We start from the raw sequence: 23,347 nt of genomic DNA, 5'->3' as shown, positions 1-23,347 counted from the left end.
GTTATACCACCATTCAGTCAGAGGCAACCATTTGACCCTTTGTGTCTGTTTATCAAATACAAAGCAACGAAGATATCGTTCCAAACATTTGTTTACTATCTCAGTTTGCCCATTAGATTGAGGATGATAAGATGAGCTATGAGCTAACTGAGTACCAAGACAAGAAAATAATTCTGTCCAAAAATTTCCAGTGAAAATGGGATCTCTGTCGCTTACAATAATATTTGGGTTTCCCTGTAGCTTTTGAATTGTTTCCATAAATGCAGTAGAAACTGTACTCGCTTTAAATGGATGAGATAATGCACAAAAGTGTGCATACTTGGTAAGTTTGTCAACTACCACCATGATAACATTCTTTCCTTCGGACTTGAATAAACCTGTGATAAAATCCATTGAAACCTCCTCCCAACATTGGCTTGGAATGGATAAAGGTTGTAATAGTCCTGAGGTCTTAATTGTTTCAACTTTATTTTTTTGGCAAACCAAACATTCCACCACAAACTTTTGAATATCCGATTTAAGGCCATCCCAAAAAAAATCTTTCTTAACCCTGTGGTAGGTTTTTAGAAATCCTGAGTGCCCTCCTAAGGGAGAGGTGTGCAATTCCCTAAGAATCTTTTGTTTGAGTTGGGAATTCTTACATAGGTATAACCGATCCTTGTACCATAACGAATCATTTTTCCAGCTAAATGTATCAGATGTACTGGGATCTTGTTGTATCTTTTGAATGAGTGCCCACACTTCCTCGTCAATTATTCATCCCTTGCTTCGTTTATCCAATCTGGTTGGATAATAGAAATGGCACAAAAAAATGCTTCCACATCCTCATCCTTTCTTGAGAGTGCATCTGCCACAACATTTTTCTTCCCTTTTTTGTAGATGATTTCAAAGTCATAACCCAACAACTTTGTGACCCATTTTTACTGCTCTTTTGAAGATAATATTTGTTCTAAAAAGTATCTAAGACTATCATGATCTGTTTTTACCTTGAAGTGTCTTCCCATTAGGTAGGGTCACCATTTCTTAAGTGCATGTAGTATTTCCAACATTTCCTTCTCATAAATAGCTTTGTGTAAATACTTTCCTTTGATTGGACGACTTTCAAAAGCAATGGGTCTTTCTTCTTGCATTAAAACAACACCAATTCCATTTCCTGAGGCATCACATTCCACAAAAAAGGTTTTTGTGAAGTCTGATGTAGCTAAGACTGGTGGTTGGCACATTGCCTCTTTAAGATGTTCAAAGGCCTTTGTTGCTTCTGGAGTCCATGAAAATGCATCTTTCTTCAATAATGTTGTTAGAGGTGCTGCTATTCTCCCATAATTCTTAACAAACTTGCGATAATACCTTGTCAACCTGGGAAATCCTCATAGATGCTTTATGGATGTGGGGATTTTCCATTCCTTAATGATTTTAATTTTGCTAGGGTCTACCTTAACACCTTCATGAGATACAGTATGACCTAGATATTCCACCTCTTGTACTCCAAAGAAACATTTGGAGATTTTTGCATATAATTGTTTCTCCTCCAATAGTTTGAGCACCATGTCAACATGTTGGACATGATGCTTCCAAGACGTGCTGTAGATTAGTATATCATCAAAAAATACTAACACAAATTTTTTAAGGAAGGGTTTGAAAATGGAATTCATCAAACCTTGGAATGTAGAAGGTGCATTAGTAAGGCCAAAAAGACATGACTAAAATTTCATAATGACCCTCATGAGTTCTAAATGCTGTTTTTGGAATGTCTTCAGTCTAACCTTGAAATGTAGAAGGTGCATTAGTAAGGCCAAAAGGCATGACCAAAAATTCATAATGACCCTCATGAGTTCTAAATGCTATTTTTGGAATGTCTTCAGTCTTCATTTTGATTTGATAATATCCTGAACGAAGATCCAACTTGGTGAAGTAAATTGATCCATGCAATTCATCCAATAATTCATCAATGACAGGAATGAGAAATTTATCTTTTATAGTGAGCTTATTGAGCTCCCTATAATTTGGACACATGTGCCATGATCCATCCTTCTTGTGAACCAATACTACTAGAGGAGAGAAAAAACTTTGACTAGGTTGAATTATACCAACCTCTAGCATTTTTGTAACCATGCGTTCAATTTCACTCTTTTGGACATAGGGATATTTGTAAGGCTTGATGTTTGGAGGAACACTTCCTGGAATCAAATTAATAGCATGATCATGATCACGAATAGGTGGGAGGCCTTTGGGAGTCTCAAATACCTTGGAATGATTGTCGAAGACTTTTTGGAGATCTGGAGAAATGGATGATTTCGATGTGGGAACCTCTAGTGAACATAATTGTGCAATTATGCCTCTTTGTTCTTTCTTTAGAAGCTTTGTCATTCCGTTAGAGCTGATTATCTTTCCCAGTTTCCCTGCGATACCCCTTAATTCAACTTCCTTTTCTTTTGAAGAGAATTTCATGAAAAATTCTTGAAAATTAAAAGCTATTGTACCTAAGGATTGTAGCCATTGGACTCCTAGTACAACATCAACACCACCCATTGAATGGAAAACATTGGGCTATTCAATACATATTCTCCCATGGATAGCTTGATATTATGGCACTTTTCTAAGCAATTTATGGTTCCTCCACTTGCAACCATCACTTGACACTCTGGTGCTAGATATAGGAAGCAATTCAATTCCTTGGCTATCTTACAATGAATAAAATTATGGGTACTTCCCGAATCAATTAACACTATTACCTTTTTCTTCTTGATATGCCCTTCTATCTTGATAGTTTGAGGAGTGGTAATTCCAGCTAATGCATTACAAGATATGGTCAGATTCATTTCTTCTTTTTCTAGGGTTTGTTCTTGGTGTATATCCTCTTCTTTTGATGTTTCTTGTTCCTTTTCTTCCTCCTCTTCACAATCTATGTAAAATAATTTCTTCTCGGCACACTTATGACCTTTAGTGTATTTGCTATCACAACTGTAACAAAGCCCTTTTGCTCTTTTTTCTTCCAATTGTTGTGGTGTCAACCTTGTAGGTTGTGGATGGCTAGGGGCAACAACACTTTCATCTTTATAATTGTGAGTGGTAGGCTTCCTTGTTGCCATAATTTTGCTTTCCATTTTTCTTGCCAACCTGAATGCCTTCTCTAATGAATCTGGTTCCCAAAGGCGAACCTCATGTTGGATGTTATCTTTTAAAGTCCCTATGAACACATCAATCCTATGCTCCTCTGGAATATCTTTTACCCTTATATTCAATTTTTGGAAGTCCTCAATGTGCTCCATCATTGAACCCTTTTGTTTGAGATTTATCAATTGGCTAAAAAAAGTGTTGCTTTTTGTATCCTCATAATGTGCTATCATTTCATCTGTAAAAATACTCCAAGTGACAATTTGTTTACGAGAGCAAAGTCATCGATACCATACAAACTGATTTGGTTCCAAATATAAAGTTGCAATGCGTGCCTTTTCTGTGTTTTGCACATTATGGAGATCGAAAAATTGCTCCATCTGTAGTATCCATGTTTCGAAATCCTTGCCATCAAACTTCCTCATATCGATCTTTGGAACATGGCGGTTCTTCGATCCAACGTTAGAGTATATGAAATTATGATTGACATTTATTTTGTTCTCATCATGAGTTTCCTACTACCCTTTCGCCATTAGTAAGCATTTCTTGTAGAAACTTTGTCAAATCTGTCTTCAAATCTTCCATGCCTTTCTTTAAATCATCCATCTTAGCTTCCACGCCGTCCATCTTAGCTTCCACGTCATTCATCTTAGCTTCTACGCCTTTCATTAAACCATCCATCTTAGCTTCCATGCCATACATCTTAGTTTCTATGTCTTTCTTTCAACCATCCATCTTAGCTTCTGTTACTTTTTGTGCGAGTGAAATTTGTTGCATTTGCTCTCGTAATTTTGATATATCATGTTACATTTCTTCCTCTTCTTCATGAGTCATGTTAGAGCTTTTCAGGTTGCTTACTAGGTGTTTCCATTTTCTTTCTTTGGAGCATCAATTACCGATAATAATGCTTCACTATGCCCTTTGAATTCCTTCAAACTAATTTTTCAAACCAAGCTTATGCAAAATTTAAAAAAAAAACCACACCTTCTTTCACTTTGTAGGAGCTCGATATTGAATCTAATGTATCTCTGTAATTTTGGATCTCCAAGATCTGAGATTTCTTCATGCAGTAACCCTCTGAGTAATCTTTCTAACCCCGCAAGTCTGATCAAGATTGAATTCTCCAATGAAGAGTTATGCCAACTCTCCCACAATGACCTGAGTATAGACTGTGTCAGTAGAGAAAACTTGTACGACGTGCTGCAGGTCACTGTTTCAACCTTAGATTCTGAAAATGATACCCAAAAAACTACAGTCTGTCCTCTTTATGTAACTTTTTATGAAAATTCAATCTGATGCTTAGAGTGAAAGTTATGGCGATTTTCCCAAGGTCACCTGTTTGGAATGTAATTCGGGGGTCTGCAAAAACCTAACTTCCTCATATTATATCTCCAAACATATAGCGAGGCAAGATCTGAAATTTAGGCCCGAGGTTCAGACAAATTCCGTCTCAAATGGGTTTTTTTTTAGCTTCTGAAACTTTGTAGCGAAAAAGTTATAGCGAAAATGCCACAATGACCTGTTTGGAGCAGCGAAACCCTAGAATCCAAAGCTCTGATACCAAATGTTATGAAACCAGCTCACAAAAAGATAGAAAAGATAGATCAACGCCTTAGAAATAAGTCTTTTCAAGGGGGAAACCTCACACAAATAAACAATTCTTAGATGATTCAAATGACAAAACCTTTTTTCTATGTATAGGAGTCAATGGGGTCACAATATAACCAAAGCTGACTTAACAATAATAATATAAAAGCACAAAAATAACAATAGTGGAATTCTATGGGGCACAATAATAACAATATGGAGACAATAGGGGCACAACAATAACAATAAAGGATACAATGACAATAGTAATGGGAGAATCACTAGTATTATAGAGACCTAACATAGCCCATTCTTTTCATCGGATACCCCTATTAATCCATGCCTAGAAGTGTCCATGGTAAGCAAATTAAAATACTCAATTACCAAATGACAAGGCATACCTTAAGGTTCGGGAGACCCACCTTCAAACATACGATCATGACAGATGGGTGAGGATCCACATGGCTGGCTCAGGTGGCAAAGAAGTGGCACAACGAGCTAGTTGGTGGCTGCAAGGGGTTGCTGGTTGCCAACTGAGAACCATCTTGGAGAAAAAATTTCTCCTAGGGATATCACCCACAAAATGGTGGGTAAGGGGTCTGAATCAAATCACCCCTCATGGGGTCTGTACTAGTTTCTTGAACCAGGCTGGTTTGAACTGGATCGGTTTTTGTCCCAAAGTAGCCAGTTCAGGCCAGTATTGTTCTAGACTATTGCTTAATGAAAAGAGCAGATAACGTGAAGAGATTGTCAATGTGATTTTTTTTTTGGTGTTCTAGGCTCTAGATTTTATTCTTTGCACATGAACCTTGTCAAGTCAGTATGGTTTCCATTTCTGGCACATGTTAGTCTTCTTCAGAGCCTTAATTGGGCCACAATGGCTTCTTGTAGATGTATACATGCTGCTGTTATAAAAGATTTCTGTGCAAATTTAGTGGGGATGATCTCTTTTGTGTCCCCTTTTATGTATAAGAATGTGATAATCTGTTTGACTTTTGAGTTGTATGCTGAGATCTGTTTGTGGGAAATTTTATACCATCCTTATGCTATGTTATTGACTTGTTGATACACTTCAAGTTTTATATAAACTGCTACTTCTGTAGATGTCTCAAAATTTTCTTGAATTTCTTGCAGCTGCACGGACAAAAAACTTCAGTGGAGCTGAAATTGAAGGTGTGGTGAAAAGTGCAGTCTCTTTTGCCTTGAACAGACAAATCAACCATGATGATCTTACTAAACCTTTAGATGAAGATAATATAAAGGTAACCATGGATGATTTCTTATGTGCACTTCAAGAAGTAAAGGCGGCATTTGGAGCAGCCACAGACAATCTCGAGAGATGCAGGTTAGATCAGTCATATTTTTAGGACAGTATTTGGGATGATTGTAAGGTATGCTTGGTTGTCTTCTGAGAAGATCTGTCACTTCTAAATTTGTGGCTAGATCAAGGAAAAAATCAAGAGCGATCACATTGCTGTTGTTATCTGCTTTGCTTTCTATTAGTTGTGTAGTTGCAGTAAAATAGGATTACTTATTATTTTGTCTCACTAGTAGTAACTTCTTTTGATTATGCAGATTGAATGGTATGGTTGATTGTGGCGAGAGGCACAAACACATATATGAGAGAGCAATGTTATTAGTGGAGCAAGTGAAATGGAGCAAAGGAAGTCCTCTCATGACTTGTCTTCTTGAAGGGCCTTCGGGCAGGTATTGGCAGTACATTCCCAGTATGTCCTTTAATTTTTTAAGTTATACTTAAAAATGAGCTGTGTACATGATCGTCACTATGAGATGCAAGCCTGATGTATCTTTTAGGTTTTGGCAGTGAAATTTAAGGCAAGCGTCCCCATTGCATTCCAACTTACGTGACTTGTCTGTCTAAAATTTAAAGGATGCTACTGAGAATTTTAGTAAATTCTACCTGGTACAGATCATCTGGGACAATCTAACTGTTTTCTTGTAGACAAGGCAGGAATCTCCCTCTGGAAAAGTTACTGCTTTAGATAGTAGTAAAGCTTTGGATTGGGGTGATGGTTGTCCTTATCAATGTTGGAAAACCCGGCTCAGAAAATGGCACAGGAATGCAATAGTTCAATTCATACTTAGTAATAAATCAGGAAAATCTCAGTAGCAAAATCATTCAATAAGAGATTATATTTTTCTTTTTGGGATTTATATGATGGATATTATCTCTCTGGAAAAAACTGCTTTGGATAGGAGTGATGGTTTTCTTTCTCAATGTTGGAGAACTCAGCTCAACAAATGGCTTAGGAATGCAAGAGTTCAATTCATACTTAGTAATAAATTGGGAAAAACTCAGTAGCAAAATCACTCAAAAGGATATTTCTTTTCCTTTTTGGGATATATATGTGATGCTGATGAGTTTTTCAATCTGCGTGGGAGATGGACTCGCTGGGAAGGGAATAATACGTAAGTTACCTGTGAGTCAGTGTCTGATCTGCAACTACTTGTGAGGCTGATTCACTTTTGGCAATGTTGGACTCATTGACAGAGAGTGAGACTTGGTACAAAATTAGCTTGGTTCGGCAGCAAGGCCAAGCAGAGTTTTATTAGGGAGTACTTGGAAGAGGTGGTGATATTTTCAACTATGATTCTGAATCAATGCTCTCTTTGGAAAAAGAATCTTCTTAAGATAGAACCAGTATCTATGCTATTTTTGAAGTAGTGATTCCTCATTGTGCAAGCTTTCTCTAACATACAAAAAGAGAAGGCGGGCCATGGAAGGCATCCTGTAGCTGTAGATTTTCCAAGCAGCGAGAAGGATTTTCTTGTAACTGGCATTTTTATGGCTTTGGTTTTATCCCTTTAAGTCGTAGCAAGTCATGATGAATGTATTGTAGAATTTTAAACACAAGCTCAAAATCTGTGCGAAAAGTTACTAGACTAGCTACTGCAAAACAAGAGGAGAGAAAAAAATTGCTAAGAAAATTGACTAACTAAAGAGGCAATTCGAATTACACAGGAGACATGATATGAAAATCTGATATATTGTTATTGTTGAATATGAATATCATGTATAGACTCTTCAAGAGGTAGAACTAATTTGAATTAGGTTGGGATTCCCTTGTGCATGCACTCAGATTTGTTGAAGAATGTAATTAGTATTGGTCTTCATAATTGTACTTGTCAAAAGGAATTTTATTATTATTAAAGCATGGGTTTCATGCTTGGTTCAATGTTTTCTAGGTCAAAGCCTCCATTGAAGGCTTCTAGGTTTTGTATTGAGTCATTAGAGTCATTGACATTTAATAGCCCTTTTTGGGCTTTTGTATCATGTAAAAAGAATTATTTTTGAGTCAAAAAGCTTATTTGTCACTTCCACACCAAGTCGACCCTGTCCCCGTGAAGTCGACCTACATTAGGGAAATTCGACCCACCAAAAATTCTATATATAGAGAGGTAGTTCGACCTATTTGGATCACTCACTCAACATGTTTGATCTACAAGAAAGAGAAGCAGAAAAAGAGAGCGAAGAAGCTGGAGAAGGAAGAAAGAAGCCAGGAAGACCTAATTCGAGTTTTTGGGCTATATATCTCTCACACCTGTGAAGTTTTTGGGCATTAGCTGGGGCTGAAATTCTGAGACTACTACAGGGCCGAAATATTGATTTCTGGTAGCATCGGATGTGCTCTAAGTCTCAAATTTTGCAAGGAGGCTCAGGCACATGAATCCCAAAAAACCCAGAAAGCATTTTGGGAAATTCCACCCGGAGACAATTTTAGTAAAATAATTAATTATTTTTAATGGGACCCTAAGTCTAAACTTGAAAAATTAAAATAATTAATGGGTATTAATCTAACTGTGGGTGTAACTTCTTGAAGAAGATGAGGATCAAGTAAAAATGATCTTAGCCATTGATTAGCTTCTAATCTGGGCCGTTGAATGTCAAGGAGGCTTGAGGGTTATTTGGAAAATATACGAGGGAGTTTAGAAGATCGAATTTCTGAAGCAGAGCAACCACCGGAGAGAGATTCAAAGTGAGCTTTTGCAGTGAGGGGCAGGGATAGTATCCGAAGGGAAATCTTTCTTGGTCGGAGAATACTCAGTAGAGAAGACAAAGGGAGATCCAGCAGTGGCAATGTAGAGCTAGAGGGGCTGGTGCAGATCTACGCAGGCCCATGCGAAGGCAGTGCAGAAGCCAAAAGGAAATCCGAAAATTTGCTGGGGAGATCGATTTCTGAGGTGGAAGTTGGGGTGTGACACCAGGAGGCATAAATCAAAGTTCCTGGGCAACAGATTGATTAGTTGGAGGAGTGACGCTGTTCCCAGAAGGGTTGACTATGGGCTGACGCTGACACTGTGCAGAGGTAGCCAAAGGTAGCCAGGGGCAGTGATTCAGAAACTGGATCAGCCAAGATTTATAGTGATAGTGTGAGGTAATCTCACAGATCTCTCTGTCAATGATATTCTTTGTAACTGGATTGCCGGGAAGGCATTCAGAAGTTGTATTCATATTTCCAACTACATAATAATAAAACCCTCAGAGATGTTGCACTGGTTTTCCCACATTGGGTTTTTTTCCGGGGACATTTGTCCAAAAATAACAGTGTTATTATGTTTTATTTTCTTGTGTAATTTATTGTTTCCGCATATAATTTAATTAAGTGAAGGCTGCAGTGTATGTATTTCTATATTTTCCGTAGGAAACTACAAGTAAGTTGTTTAAAGGAATTTAACAAATAGGTGAAATGTCATCAATCGCTGCAGTAGGGATTCCGGTTTAAGGAATTTTCACACTAAATTTTGGAGCTGGGGGCCAAAATTTTGGATTGAAGCTGCTACTGGGAAGTTGTCACTAGGAGACTTTGACAGGGATCATCTATTGAAGAGAGGGGTTGACTTGGTGATTGGAGGAGGTCTTTCTCTAGGCCTAAAGGGTCTTGGATTGTCTCATCTTGATTTGAATCTACTAATGGAAGAGTTGGGTTGGGTTTTCCCCTTGAAGGAGTTTTGCCCTAGCTGAGTGCCTACATCTTGTGTCTCTTGTGGTCTTCATATACATATAATTTGGTAGTTGCTTGATGAAAGATAAACTAATAAAGAACTAAAAGAAGCCAACATAATTCACAAGTAATTATCAAGAAAGAGGAATCAAACTCTAATTCCTATAAGCATTGATTTCTAAAAATGGTGTCAGAGCTAAGGTAGAAGAAGGTTGAAGATCACTTTGTTGGCAATCACTTGAAGAAGGGAAACGTAGTCTTGGAAGAAAAGGTTACTCCCTCTATGACAAGTTATTTGAAGATGGGTCTCCATTGTTGATTTGGGGTAGCATCGGATGTGCTCTAGTCATGAAAATTGGTGGAGAGGCTAAAGCACATGAGATCCCCAAGACCCAGAAAGGGTTTGGGCAGATTCTAACCGATTTGGGAGATATTAAAATAATTAATATTTTTAATGGAGTTCCTAAGTCTAAACTTAAAAAATAAAATATTAATGGGTATTAATATAAAACTGGGTTAGAATGTTCCAAAGGATAAGGATCAAGCCAAATCTAATCTTAGCCATTGATTAGAGATTTAATATCGGTTGTTGAAGGACCAATGAGAAAAGTATAAGAGGCTTGAGGGTCAGTTGGAAAACACACCCGAGTGATCAGTTATTCATTTTGCTAGAGCGGGGTTGCTAAGCAAAGTTGAATCAGCGATCAACAGCAAGGGGCAGTGAGTACGAGACAGAGAGGCAGAGACAGTACTGAGAGACCAGCGCGGAAGCAGAGAGAGCGAGAGCAGTAGCCAGTTCAGGCCACGTAGAGCCTAACAGAGATAGCGTAGAGGCCAGAGGGACTACGTCATCCACGCAAAGGTTGCTGGAGTGACGCGAAGGGTCCCAGAGGTTGCGTAGTGCCTCAGAGGGTCTTGGGGCTGACGCAGAGGCTAGAAGGGCCAGCACTGAGCTTCAGAGTCGTCGGAGAGGGTTTCCTGGGACAGGTTTTCTAAATACCTGTTTCCGAATATAGAGGTATTGCTGTCGTGTATTTTTTCTCGATCGGGTGAACCGGTTAGGCACCCAGTTGTACTCATGGAAATACTGCATAATAATATACCCTCGAATCGCTACACCGGTTTTCCCGCGTTGGGTTTTTCCGAGGACATTTGTCCAAAAATAACAGTGTCACTTGTGTGCTTGTTTTCTTTCAGTTGTTGATCTATAGATGTTATGACTGTATTGTGTTTATTTCGGTATTTAAATGTTTTAAATAACTAGTTCAGAATTTACAAGTAGAAGAAATAAACCAGCAGAATATAGATTAATTTTCTAACGGATAGACTTATAAAATTCAATATGGTATCAGCGTGATTGCAGATCACAGGAGAGCTAAAGGCATCAATTGAAGCAGAGCATTTGCAGCAGAATCAGCTCTCTCGAGTGACAATAATTGATCCTTGCAGAAGTGACAGAGGAAGGGTTGACGCAGAGGGACTGCGTCATCAGTCTAGGCTAGAGAGGGACAATGCAGAGGTTGAGGAGGGTAGAAACAGGCTCATGCAGAGCCACACAAAGGCCAGGAGGGTTGACGCAGTTGGCTGAGGGAGCTGTTTTGTCGGTGTCGGGATTGCGCAGAGCCTAGAGGCTCAGTCCTTCAGTTGCTGGGACGAATGAAGTTGTGGGCAGTTTGCGGGAGCGAAGCTGGTGGAGTACTGTGGTCAGAACAATACCTAACAGGGAAAGACCAAGGTAGAGGGAGTTGCTGCCGAGGCAGATTTCTAGCCAAGGATTTCGAATGAGTGTTGCAGTTGCACAAACGATCGGAGAGGGGCAATTTGACGGTTGGCAAAAGGATTTCTAGGAGGGAAATCAAGGCTCAGAGGGAGTCCAGAAGAGAACTTCCAGACGGGAAGTAGAGAGACTCGGACAAGTCAAACCGAAAACTTCTAGACGGGAAGTAGAGAGACTCAGCAGGAGTCGAACCGAGAACTTCTAGGCATGAAGTAGAGAGAATCGGACGAGTCAACAGAGAAGAGCAGAGAGATGGCCATGAATGGGCTGAGGGATCAGGATAGGTTGGACATAGCGTCCAACTTTGTGTTCTGGAAGGCCAGGATCCTATCCATTCTAGACAGACATCGCATCAAGGGCTTTGCCTTCAGAGTAATGGCTATCCCAGTTGATCCGGTAGCTAATGAGAGGTACGAGGAGGCAATGGCCAAGGCAAAATGCATCATCCTTGATGGGGTCAAGGATCATGTGGTCCAACATATTGCCGAGAAGGAAACGACAAAGGAGATGTGGGACACGTTGAAGACGTTGTACCAACATACTTCCGTGCAGAGGAAGATGCTCCTTGAGAATCAGTTAAGGTCATACCAGATGCAGAAGGGAGAGCAAATAGATCACTTCAGCAGGTTGCAGGAGATCTGGGACCAATTGACTTCTATAGGGGCCACGTTGGATCAGGAGTTGATGGTAAGGACCACACTTAACGCAGTCTTCGAGGAGTGGGAGATATATGTCTAGAGCATACTGGGTAGGGTGAGTCTTCCAGATTGGGAAGAACTGTGGGTGGCTCTTCGCCAAGAAGAGATCAGACGACTAACCAAGACGGGAGGTAGCAGCAAAGGAGTCTAGATCAAAAAGGAAGAGGAAGAGGATGCAACTCTAGCATCTGCAGGAAAGCAGGAGAAGAGGAAGAAGGACCTCTCCAAGGTCAAGTGCTTCCACTGTGGGAACTGGGTCATTATGCGAACCAGTGTCTGAGGAAGAAGAGTAAGGGAGAGGCTTCTGACTCAAAGGCAGCACCAACGAAGGCGGAGAAAGTAGTCGAGGAGGATGACGACTGTGCCATGGGTGCTCATGTGCCACTTGAGGAGAAGTGGGGAGACATCGAGCTGTAGTCAGGAGGACTACAGGCGATGAGGGGCAGGATCCTTAAGGTACCCAACCTCTTGGATTATACCTTGCTACGGGAGCCCCGAAGAGAGATTAGCAAGACTGGCAGATGTGGGTAGAGACGATGCAGATGAAGTGGCAGAGGGTGCTACAGTGTAGGAGTCCTCGGGCAGTGCGAGGCTAGTAGGTTGCAACAATGCGAGAGGCACAGGAGTGTTGCACCAGTGCAGGATGGCATAAAGAGGTGTGCAATGGTGTGAGATGCAGGGAGTTGTTGCAGCAGTGCAGAGATCAATAGAGGGAGCACTTGTTAGCGACAGAGGGAGCTTCAGCATCAGGAGTGTTTCTAGCTTGATAGGGATGTCAGAAGTTGGGTGGATCAGTTACTTACTTCTCAGTAACTGAGTTGCAGTGCAGTAGTAGTATGTAGTAGCATGATGCAGCATGATGAGAGGGGGATGCAGTGCAGATGCAGTGTTGGGAGAATGGACCAGCAACAACGCGAATGCAGAGGGAGCTGTCGTACGGATGTAGCAGTGGTAGTGGCAGGGCCATGGGCAGCAGTACAGGATGCAACAGTGCAGAAGATGTTGGGCGGGGAGGCCTAGCATCAACACAGGTACCGGTGCCAGATAATCTGAGTGATGCTCAATGAGGAGTATTACTAGAGCACAGTCCTCGCTAAGAGGGAGTGTTGATTTGGGGTAGCATCGGATGTGCTCTAGCCATGAAAATTGGTGGAGGCTAAAGCGCATGAGATCTCCAAGACCCAGAAAGGGTTTGGACAGATTCTAACCGGTTTGGGAGATATTAAAATAATTAATATTTTTAATGGAGTTCCTAAGTCTAAACTTAGGAAAAATAAAGTATTAATGGGTATTAATATAAAACTGGGTTAGAATGTTCCAAAGGATAAGGATCAAGCCAAATCTAATCTTAGCCGTTTATTAGAGATTTAATCTCAGTCGTTGAAGGACCAACAAGAAAAGTATAAGAGGAGGATTAAGGGTCAGTTGGAGGACACACCCGAGTGATCAGTCATTCATTTTGCTAGAGCGGGGTTGCTAAGCAAAGTTGAATCAGTGATTAGCAGCGAGGAGCAGTGAGTGCGAGACAGAGAGGCATAGACAGTACTGGGAGACCAACGCAGAAGCAGAGAGAGTGAGAGCAACAGTCAGTTCAGACCACGCAAAGCGCAGTAGAGACAGCGCAGAGGCCAGAGGGACTGCATCATCCACACAGAGGCTGCTAGAGTGACGCAGAGGGTCCTAGAGGCTGCGCAGTGCCTTAGAGGGCAGACGCAGAGGGTCCTGAGGCTGATGCAAGAGGCTGACCCAGAGGCCAGAAGGGCCAGCGCTGAGCTTCAGAGTTGCCAAAGAGGGTTTCGCGGGACAAGTTTTCTGAATACCTGTTTCCGAATATAGAGGTATTGCTGCCGTGTATTTTTTCTCTGTCAAGTGAGCCAGTTAGGCACCCAGTTGTACTCAAGGAAAAACTACATAATAATATACCCTCAGAATAACTACACCGGTTTTCCCACATTGGGTTTTTCCAGGGACATTTGTCCAAAAATAACGGTGTCACTTGTGTGCTTGTTTTCTTTCAGTGGTTGATTAGTAGATGTTGTGACTCTATTGTGTTTATTTCGGTATTTAAATGTTTTAAATAACTTGTTTAGAATTTACAAGTACAAGAAATAAACCAGCAGAATACAGATTAATTTTTTAACGGATAGACTTAGAAAATTCAACATCCATATCATGCAAGTTGCAAGATTGGAAGGATCATCTACAATCTGTCTAGGAGAGTCAAGAGTGAATGATTCTTGGCTGCACTTACAAGTACTCTTGATGATGACAACACCTGGATCATTGATAGTCGAGCCTCAAGACATATGATAGGAGAAAGTGCACAACTTCATATTTTATCAAGGGAGTCATCATCACATGCAATGGAGCTAGGAGACAACAACAATTATGCAGTCAAGGGCCTTGGATCTACATCATTGAAGCTAGAAAGTGGAGCAAAGCTACACCTCAACAACATACTCTATTTTCTAGGTATCAAAAAGTATTTACTTTCCATTTCTTGTTTAGAAGATAAAGGAGATAAGGTTGCCTTGTAGATGGTAAAGTTTTGGTTTGGGGAACAGATTCAAGTATTGAAAAGGCAAAGGTTATTGGAGTTCATGAAGGAAGACTATATAGAGTTATAACACCATCTCCTCAATCCCTAGTTTACATGGAGATTAACCCTATCGAACTATGGCATAGAAGATATGGGTATATACATTACAAGATAATACCCTCTTTTAATCAAATGGTAAAGGGCATCCCCAACATCAAGGAAGATCATGAAGGAATATGCAAGGGGTGTGCTTTGGGAAAGAACACTAGGAAACCTTTTACAAGCAGTGATACAAGGTCTAAGGAGATATTAGACCTCATCCATTTCGATGTGTGTGGGCCAATGTCTAATAAATCTCTTGGAGGCCATCTTTACTATGTGACTTTAATTGATGATCACTCTAGAAAGACATGGCTCTATCTTCTCAAGACAAAGTACAAAATATTTGAAAATTTCAAGGAATTTAGATCCGAAGTTGAGACCTTAACCGAAAGAAAGATAAAGACTTTGAGATCCGACAATGGAAGGGAATACACTTCAAAAGAATTGATTGCATATTGTAAAGAAGTAGGTATTAAGAGGGAGCTTATTTTTCCCTACAACACCGAGCATAATGGAGTTGTAGAAAAGAAGAGTAGAACCATTGAAGAATGCATATGAACTATGATATTTGATCAAGATCTACCAAAATTTCTATGGGGAGAAGCAACAATGACAACAGTATATATACAAAATAGAAGCATTTATAGAATCCTTGATAATATGACACTAGAAGAAGCATTCACAGGGAAGAAGCCATGTGTAGACCATCTTCGAATCTTTGGGTGTCTCGCATACATCCATGTTCCAAAAGACAAGCGAAAGAAGTTGGACTCTACAAGCATAAAAAGAATCTTCGTTGGCTATAGCCTTTCATCAAAGGCTTATAGAATCTACATCAAGGAAGGAAGACAAATCGAAGTTAGCGGAGATGTTATATTTGATGAAAACCATGACTACAAAAGATCCAAGGATATACCAATCGAATCCGATGAAGAAGATGTATTGTTATCTAAAGAAGAAGAGCATCATGACAAGACAACTACAAACCAAGAAGAAGAAGAAGAAGGACCAAGTGAGCCTATAATCATTCCTGAAACAAAGAAGAGGCCACATTGGTTAAAAGCTATACTTGAAGACGCCGAAGGACATGCATCAACTAAAGGATCTTTTAGAGAAAGCAAAAGACCAAAGAGATATTCAAGGTATGCAACATATATGTCAAAATTAATAGAAGTTGAACCAACTACCTTTGAAGAAGCCGTTCATTAAGAAGAATGGAAGAAGGCGATGCAAGAAGAATATCAATCCATCATGAAGAATGGGGTTTGGGAAATCGTTCCTATACCAAGTGACAAATCAGTTGTCACCTCCAAATGGATTTACAAAATCAAACATGTCGTTGATGAAAGCATAGACAAATACAAAGCTAGATTCGTCGCAAGGGGTTTCTCACAAAAGGAAGGAATAGACTATGAAGAATCCTTTGCTTCCACTGCCAGGCTTACTACTGAGGCCAAACTCCACCTTGGACAACTCATATGATGGAGATGATATTTTTATTGGATTCCTCTTTCCAAGAGGTGCAAGGTTGATCTAAAGATCATCTCATTCTTGTGAAAATTCGAGAATCCAACCCGAATCACCTATTGCAACAACTGATTAAACTTCTCCTATCTGTTAAATACTAAAACAAATTATTTACTGTTTCCGAGAGCTAACACACTGCAACCTTCACTTAATTAATTTCCCTAAAACAAGAACAAAACAAATAGAGAAAGATGCACAAGTGACACAATATTTTTTGGACAAATGTCCCCGGAAAAACCCAATGCGGGAAAACCATTGCGGCAACTTTGAGGGTTTTTATTATTATGTAGTAGTTTTTGAATACAACTCTGGATGCCCTTCCGACAATCCAATTACAGAGAAAATAAACTGGCAGAAAAAATCAGTGAGATTACCTCACTCTACCTGGCAATTTCGGCTGTTCCGGCAACTGAACTGACTGTCCCTGGCTATCTCTGTGTTGGCCCCGCATCAGCCTCAATAGGCTTTGTGTCAGCCCAACTAGGAAACGTTTGCCCTCTGGAGTAGTTTCCAACCCTCCCACCTCAGAAATCTCAACTCCCCGGCAGATTTCAGACCTCTGCACTGGAAGATTGCACTGCTTCTGCGTGAGCCCTCCTGGCTCTGTGTCAGCTCTCCGTGGGCCCTTCTGGCCCAATGTCAACCCTTCTGGTGTCTCTCTGCCTCTCTTTGTTGCGTATCCTGTGTCCTGGAGAAGATACTCCAACCCAACTATCCCTGCCCCTCACTGCAACAACGAACTATCGAAAATCTCACGGCAACTGCTCTGTTTCAGAAAATCTAACTTCTGAACTCTCTGTGTGTTTTTCCAAGTGACCCTCAAGCCTCCTTAAATAATCTCCTCATTGATATTCAACGGCCTTGATTAGAAGCTAATCAATGGCTAAGATCATTTTTGCTTGATCCTCATCTTCTTCTAGAAGTTACACCCATAGTTTATATTAATACCCTTTAATTATTTTATTTCCCAAGTTTAGACTTAGGGGCCCTTTAAAAATAATTAATTATTTTAATACAACTGTTTTTGGGTGGAATTTCATGAAACACTTTCTGGGTTCTTTGGAATACATGTGCCTAAGCCTCTGCAAAATTTGAGACTTAGAGCACCTCTGATGCTACCAAAAATCAACACTCCCTCTTAGCGAGGAATGTGCTCTAGCAATGCAACCTACTGAAGGATCACTCTGTTCTGTATCATCTCCCTTTGCGTTGTTGATGTCTGGCATGCTGTCCACCAACCACTGCACAAATGCTGCATCTATACTATTGCTGACCCCGCCACTGTCAAAACTGCATCCATACTGCAACTCCCTCTGAATTTGTGCATCCGTGCTGCTGCTGGCACTGCCACTGCCAACATCCACTACAATGAAAATTGTTGTTGCTACTCCATCAGCGACAGAAAAACATCCCAAATTACTGAACTAACTGTGTTCAGTATGATGCCATGTGAATGCTAGAGCCTAACTGCTACTAGTCTCTGCGCTGGCCCTCTGAATCCACTGCGCTGCTGCTGACTACTTCTCTGTGCCATCTACATTGTTGCCAACTTTGCTCTACACTGCTCAGTCTCTAGTGCTCCTAGCCACTGCAACTGTCTCTCTGACACTCCTCTGCACTATCCGACACTAGTCCATCCTGCTACTTCTGATCTGGGCTCCTATAGCAAGGAATTGATCTTAACGGTGGGCTCCTCAAGGATCCTGCCCATCTGTAGCTCTTTCGAACTACATCTCCAAATCTCCCCACCTCCCTCCTGGAGATGCGGTTGCCATCTCTACAAAATAGAAATGTCGAATAGCCTCCTCTCTCCTCTACGCAAGACTGGACTGGCCTACGCACTCCATTCTAGAGCTTGTAGATCTACTGCCCCTTGTTGTTGCTCGATTGATGAGAATTCAGACTCCTTGGTTGGAAGTCCTCTGGGGAGAAACTCCCTCAACCGTGCTCCTTACTTCTCCTCTGACGTCTTTCTGCCTAACAAAACGACCTGCAAAAAAGACTGTGTCCCAATAGCTCTCCTCACGTTGAGGCTTCTGCACTGCTTCCTCTGCCCCGACAAAAACTTGATCTGGAAGCCCTTCTCTCCGTCGACTCACTCGAAGAGAGACTACCTCGAAATTTCAGACCTCTGGCTAGAACTACGCAAACCCTCTGGGGTTTCGAACTGCTGCCTCCTGCAACTTTTTCGAATTCCCTCTTCTGCTTAGCGTTGGGTCTTTGGTACTATTCTTTCTTGCTTCACCTGCAATGCTCCAATACCATGTGAAAATTTGAGAATCCCACCCGAATCACCTACTGCAGCAATTGATTAAACTTCTATTTGTTAAATACTGAAACAAATTATTTATTGTTTTCTACAACAAATATCGAAGCTAACACACTGCAACCTTCACTTAATTAATTAATTTGCCCAAAACAAGAACAAAACAAATAGAGAAAGATGCACAAGTGACACAGTATTTTTTGGACAAATGTCCCTGGAAAAACCCAATGCGGGAAAACTGGTGTAGCAGCTCTGAGGGTTTTTATTATTATGCAATAGTTTTTGAATACAACTCTGGATGCCCTTCCAGCAATCCAGTTACAGAGAAAATAAACTGGCAGAAAAACTTAGTGAGATTACCTCACTCTACCCGGCAATTCAGCTATTCTGGCAGTTGAACTGACTGTCCCCAACTATCTCTGCGCTAGCCTTGCATAGGCCCCGCGTCAGCATCAACAGGCTCTACGTCAGCCCAACTAGGAAACGTCTACCCTCTGGAGCAGTTTCCAGCCCTCCCGGCTCAGAAATCTCAGCTCTCCGACAAATTCCAGACTTCTGCACTGTAAGACTGCGTTGCTTTTGCGTCAGCTTTGCGTGGGCCCTTCTGGCCTAGCGTCAACCCTTCTGGTGTCTCTCTGCCTCTCTCTGTTGCGTATCCTGGGTCCTGGAGAAGATATTCCAACCCAACTATCCCTGCCCTCACTGCAACAACTCACTATCGAAAATCTCCCGGCAGTTGCTCTGCTTCAAAAAATTGAACTTTTGAACTCTATGTGTGTTTTTCGAAGTGACCCTCAAGCCTCCTTAAATAATCTCCTCGTTGACATTCAATGACCTTGATTAGAAGCTAATCAATGACTAAGATCATTTCTGCTTGATCCTTGTCTTCTTCTAGAAGTTACACCCACAATTTATATTAATACCCTTTAATTATTTTATTTTCCTAAATTTAGATAATTATTTTATTTTCCTAAATTTAGACTTAGGTTCCTTTTAAAAATAATTAATTATTTTAATACAACTGTTTCTGGGTTCTTTGGAATACATGTGCCTAAGCCCCTCTACAAAATTTGAGACTTAAAGCACATTTGATGCTACCAGAAATCAACAACTTTGACAAGTAGAAATGGGATTACGAATTTATTTCTTCTATGGACAAATTGTTAAGGTCGGCTCTAGTCAAACGTAGGCTTATAAATCCCAACTGTCGTGTATAAATAGAAGAGGCCTTTTCCTCATTTGGACACACTAAACACACATCTTTCTCTCTCCTCTCCTCATTGATTTGTACGGCAAAAGAGTAGCTCTTCTTCTCTTCGTTGACTTGGGTTGACCTGCGTTGACTGAGATTTTCAGGACTATTTTGGGTTGATTCAAACTGTATTTGGAGGCCGAGTTGACTGGGTTTGATCGAGCTCATTTGGAGGAGTTTTTCCGCTGGTTTGACCAGCGTTGACTTTCTAGTTACGACATCTTGTTGACTGTTGTTTGACTGGACTGTTTTGACAGTGACTGGGCAAGTAAATTTTGTATGATGTACTATCTCTCTCTACTGAACTTTTGAAGAATAGTAAGAAGATTTGATCAAAAAGTTTTTCTCGCATTGGGGCTTTTTCCCTGGCATCCACCAAATATTGTGTCCTCTTGTCTTGGCTTGTCTTCTGCTTATTGTTTATGTTCTATCTACATTTACTATCAATGTTTATGTGATTGCTAATCTGGAAATTGATATTGGGCTAATAAGAAAAATTGAAGTAAATTGCTCTAAAGCATAGAACATACCATTGTTATCTAAATTCAACAAATAGGCTATGAAGAATCCTTTGCTCCTACTACCAGGTTTACTACTATAAGATCTTTGGTTTTGCTAGTTGCTACTATGGGATGGAATATCCATCAAATGGATGTCAAAACAACATTCTAAATGGAGCCATTGATGAAGAAGTATACATTGAACAACCAAAAGGTTTTGAAATAAACAACAGGAATACACATGTTTGCAGACTCAAGAAAGCTCTATATGGCTTGAAGCAAGCTCCTAGGGCTTGGTATGCAAGAATAGATGCATATCTCTTAAGGATTGGGTTCGTCAAAAGTTTTGCCGATGCAAACCTCTACATCAAGATAGTGAAGAATGAACGTGCCATTATACTACTATATGTGGATGATTTGGCTATTACAGGTGGAGCGTAGAATTCTTGAATGCAAGAAACTTTTGGTAGCAGAATTTGAAATGAAAGTTCTGTGACTCATGCACTATTACTTGGGCTTGGAAGTCTGGCAGAAACTCGGTGAGATATATCTTGGTCAAGGTAAATACATAATCAAGATGTTACAAAAGTTCGGTATGATGGATTCCAAGCCTATGACTACTCCCATGATCACTAATCTCAAGAAGTTGAGAAGCTCTGACTCTAGTCTCGTCGATCCTACAAGCTATCGTAAGTTGGTGGGCTCTCTGATGTACTTGGTGAATACAAGACCCGATATATGTTTTGCTATAAATGTTCTTAGTCAATTTTAGTTGGAGCCTCATCATGACCATTGGATAGCTGCCAAGCATATCTTGAGATACCTATGTGGCACAATACATCACTGCCTAAAGTATGATGGAAAGGAAGTCAAGTTAACAGGTTTTACCGATTTTGATTTGGGTGGCAGTGAGACTAATGGAAGGAGCACTACTGGTGGATGTTTTAGTTTGGGATCTACAATGATTTCATGGATGAGTAGAAAACAAGATCCTGTTGTGTTAAGTAGTGCCGAAGCAGAATATGTTGTTGCATGTGAAGTAGGAAAAGAAGTTGTTTGGTTAAGAAAACTATTGTCAGATTTGTTTGGAAAGCCTCTGGATCCTACGGTGATAAATTGTGATAATCAAAGCAACATCAAGATGTCTGGAGACCTCGTATTTCATGCAAGGACGAAGCATATCAACAAGTGCCACTACATTAGGAATTTGGTACAAGATGTTGAAGTTTCTAAGTTTACTTAATTTAGAAACCCTTCTTGCACTTTTTCTAATTTATTCCTACCTACTTGTTAATTTTTCTTTAACAAGTTCTTTACAAAGTAAATACTGAAAATAAACACTAGTGCATGCTCAACATATTACAGATCAACAACTAAAAGAAACAAGAACAAACACATCGCATGACACCATTATTTTTGAACCAATGTCCCCGGAAAAACTCAATGCGAGAAAACCGGTGCAGCTTTCTGAGGGTTTTCTTATTAAGCAATATCAAAGTCCAATCTGGGTGCCGTAATTGGCTTACCCAACAAAGAATTTCCTTAGCATCTATACCTCAGAGTTTGAGAGAAATCTCCTGGCTGAAACTCCGAAAAACCCTTTCAGCAGCTCCTCAACACAAAACTGCTCTTGTAACCCTAGCGTCTGCCCAATCTGGACTGCGTCAGCCCCTCTTTGTCTCACGTTGGCCTCGTGTTAGCCTTTCTTGGCCTGCGTCAGCCCTAGGAGGCCCTACGTCAGCTCTAGGAGCCTCTGCGTTAGTTACGTTGGCCCCTCTGGTGCTCTGCGCAACACTTGGCTGCCTCTGCGTGGCCCTGCGTGAGCCCTTGCTGGCTTTGCGTCACCCTCCTTGGCTGTTGCACTGCTCTCCCGGCACAATCTCTGCCTTCTCTATTCCTCTATACTCAATGCCCCTCAATTGCTCTCCTGATCACTAATTCTATCTCTCTTAGCAAACCCCGCTCTAGAGAATAGAATGACTGATCATCTGGTGTGTCCTCCATGTGACCCTCAAGCCTCCTCTTATACTTTTCTTGTTGACGATTCAACGACCGAGATTAAGTCCCTAATTAACGGCTAAGATTAGATCTGGCTTGATCCATGTCTTTTGGACCACTCTAACACAGATTCATATTAATACACATTAATATTTTATTTTCCCTAAGTTTAGACTTAGGGACTCCATTAAAAATATTAATTATTTTAATATCTCCTAATCTATTTAGAATCTGCGCAAACCCTTTCTGGGTATTGGATATCTCATGTGCCCCAACCACTCCACCAAATTTCGTGGCTAGAGCACATCCGATTCTACCCCAAATCAACACTCCCTCTTAGCGAGGACTGTGCTCTAGCAGTACTCCTCACTGAGTATTACTTTGATCATCCAACATCGGTACCTGTGCTGATGCTAGGCCTTCCTGCCCAACATCCTCTGCAATGCTTCCTCCTGTACTGCTGCCCATGGTTCTGCCACTACCACTGCTGCATCTGTACGACAGCGCCCACTATGTCCGTGTTGCTGCTGGTCCTTTCTCCCAGCACTGCATCTGCATTGCACCTCCTCTCATCATGTTGCATCGTGATGCCCACTGCTGCACTGCAACTTAGTTACTGAGAAGTAAGTAACTGATCTCCCAACTGACCTCCCCATTGGGCTAGAAACACCCACTGATGCTGAAGCTCCCTCTACCGCTAACAAGTGCTCCCTCTCTCTGACCTCTGCGCTGCTGTAACAACTCCCTGCATCTCGCACCATTGCACACCTCGTTGTGCCTTCCTGCACTGGTGCAACACTCCTATGCCTCTTGCACTGCTGCAGCCTACTAGCTCTACGCTGTCTCGGGACTCCTGTACTATAGCTCTCTCTATTGTTCCATCCGCATCCATCTCTACCCACGCAGCCAGTCCTGCTACTCCTCGTCGGGGCTCCTGTAGCAAGGTTTAATCCAAGAGGCTGGGTACCTCGAGAATCTTGCCCCTCATCGCATGTAGTCTACCTGACTACAGCTCAATGTCTC

The 23,347-nt window shown here is 41.0% G+C and overlaps 1 protein-coding gene across 1 annotated transcript in view; it reads left to right on the top strand.

Annotated features, from left to right (window-relative positions):
- The window catches only part of LOC149171324 (vesicle-fusing ATPase-like), a 492,059-nt gene that overhangs the window by 364,591 nt on the left and 104,121 nt on the right, over positions 1-23,347 (top strand). Inside the window, exons 13-14 of the mRNA XM_089424048.1 lie at positions 5,836-6,046; positions 6,277-6,408. Of these exons, the coding sequence (XP_089280174.1) occupies positions 5,836-6,046; positions 6,277-6,408 (343 nt within the window). The remainder of the gene's footprint in view (positions 1-5,835; positions 6,047-6,276; positions 6,409-23,347) is intronic.

Source organism: Pinus tabuliformis, chromosome 4_2, assembly GCF_031772625.1.
Source record: "Pinus tabuliformis cultivar Carrire ecotype Pingquan chromosome 4_2, CPIR1, whole genome shotgun sequence".
Taxonomy (NCBI): Eukaryota; Viridiplantae; Streptophyta; class Pinopsida; order Pinales; family Pinaceae; genus Pinus; species Pinus tabuliformis.
This window is presented reverse-complemented; position numbering and strand designations above follow the sequence as displayed.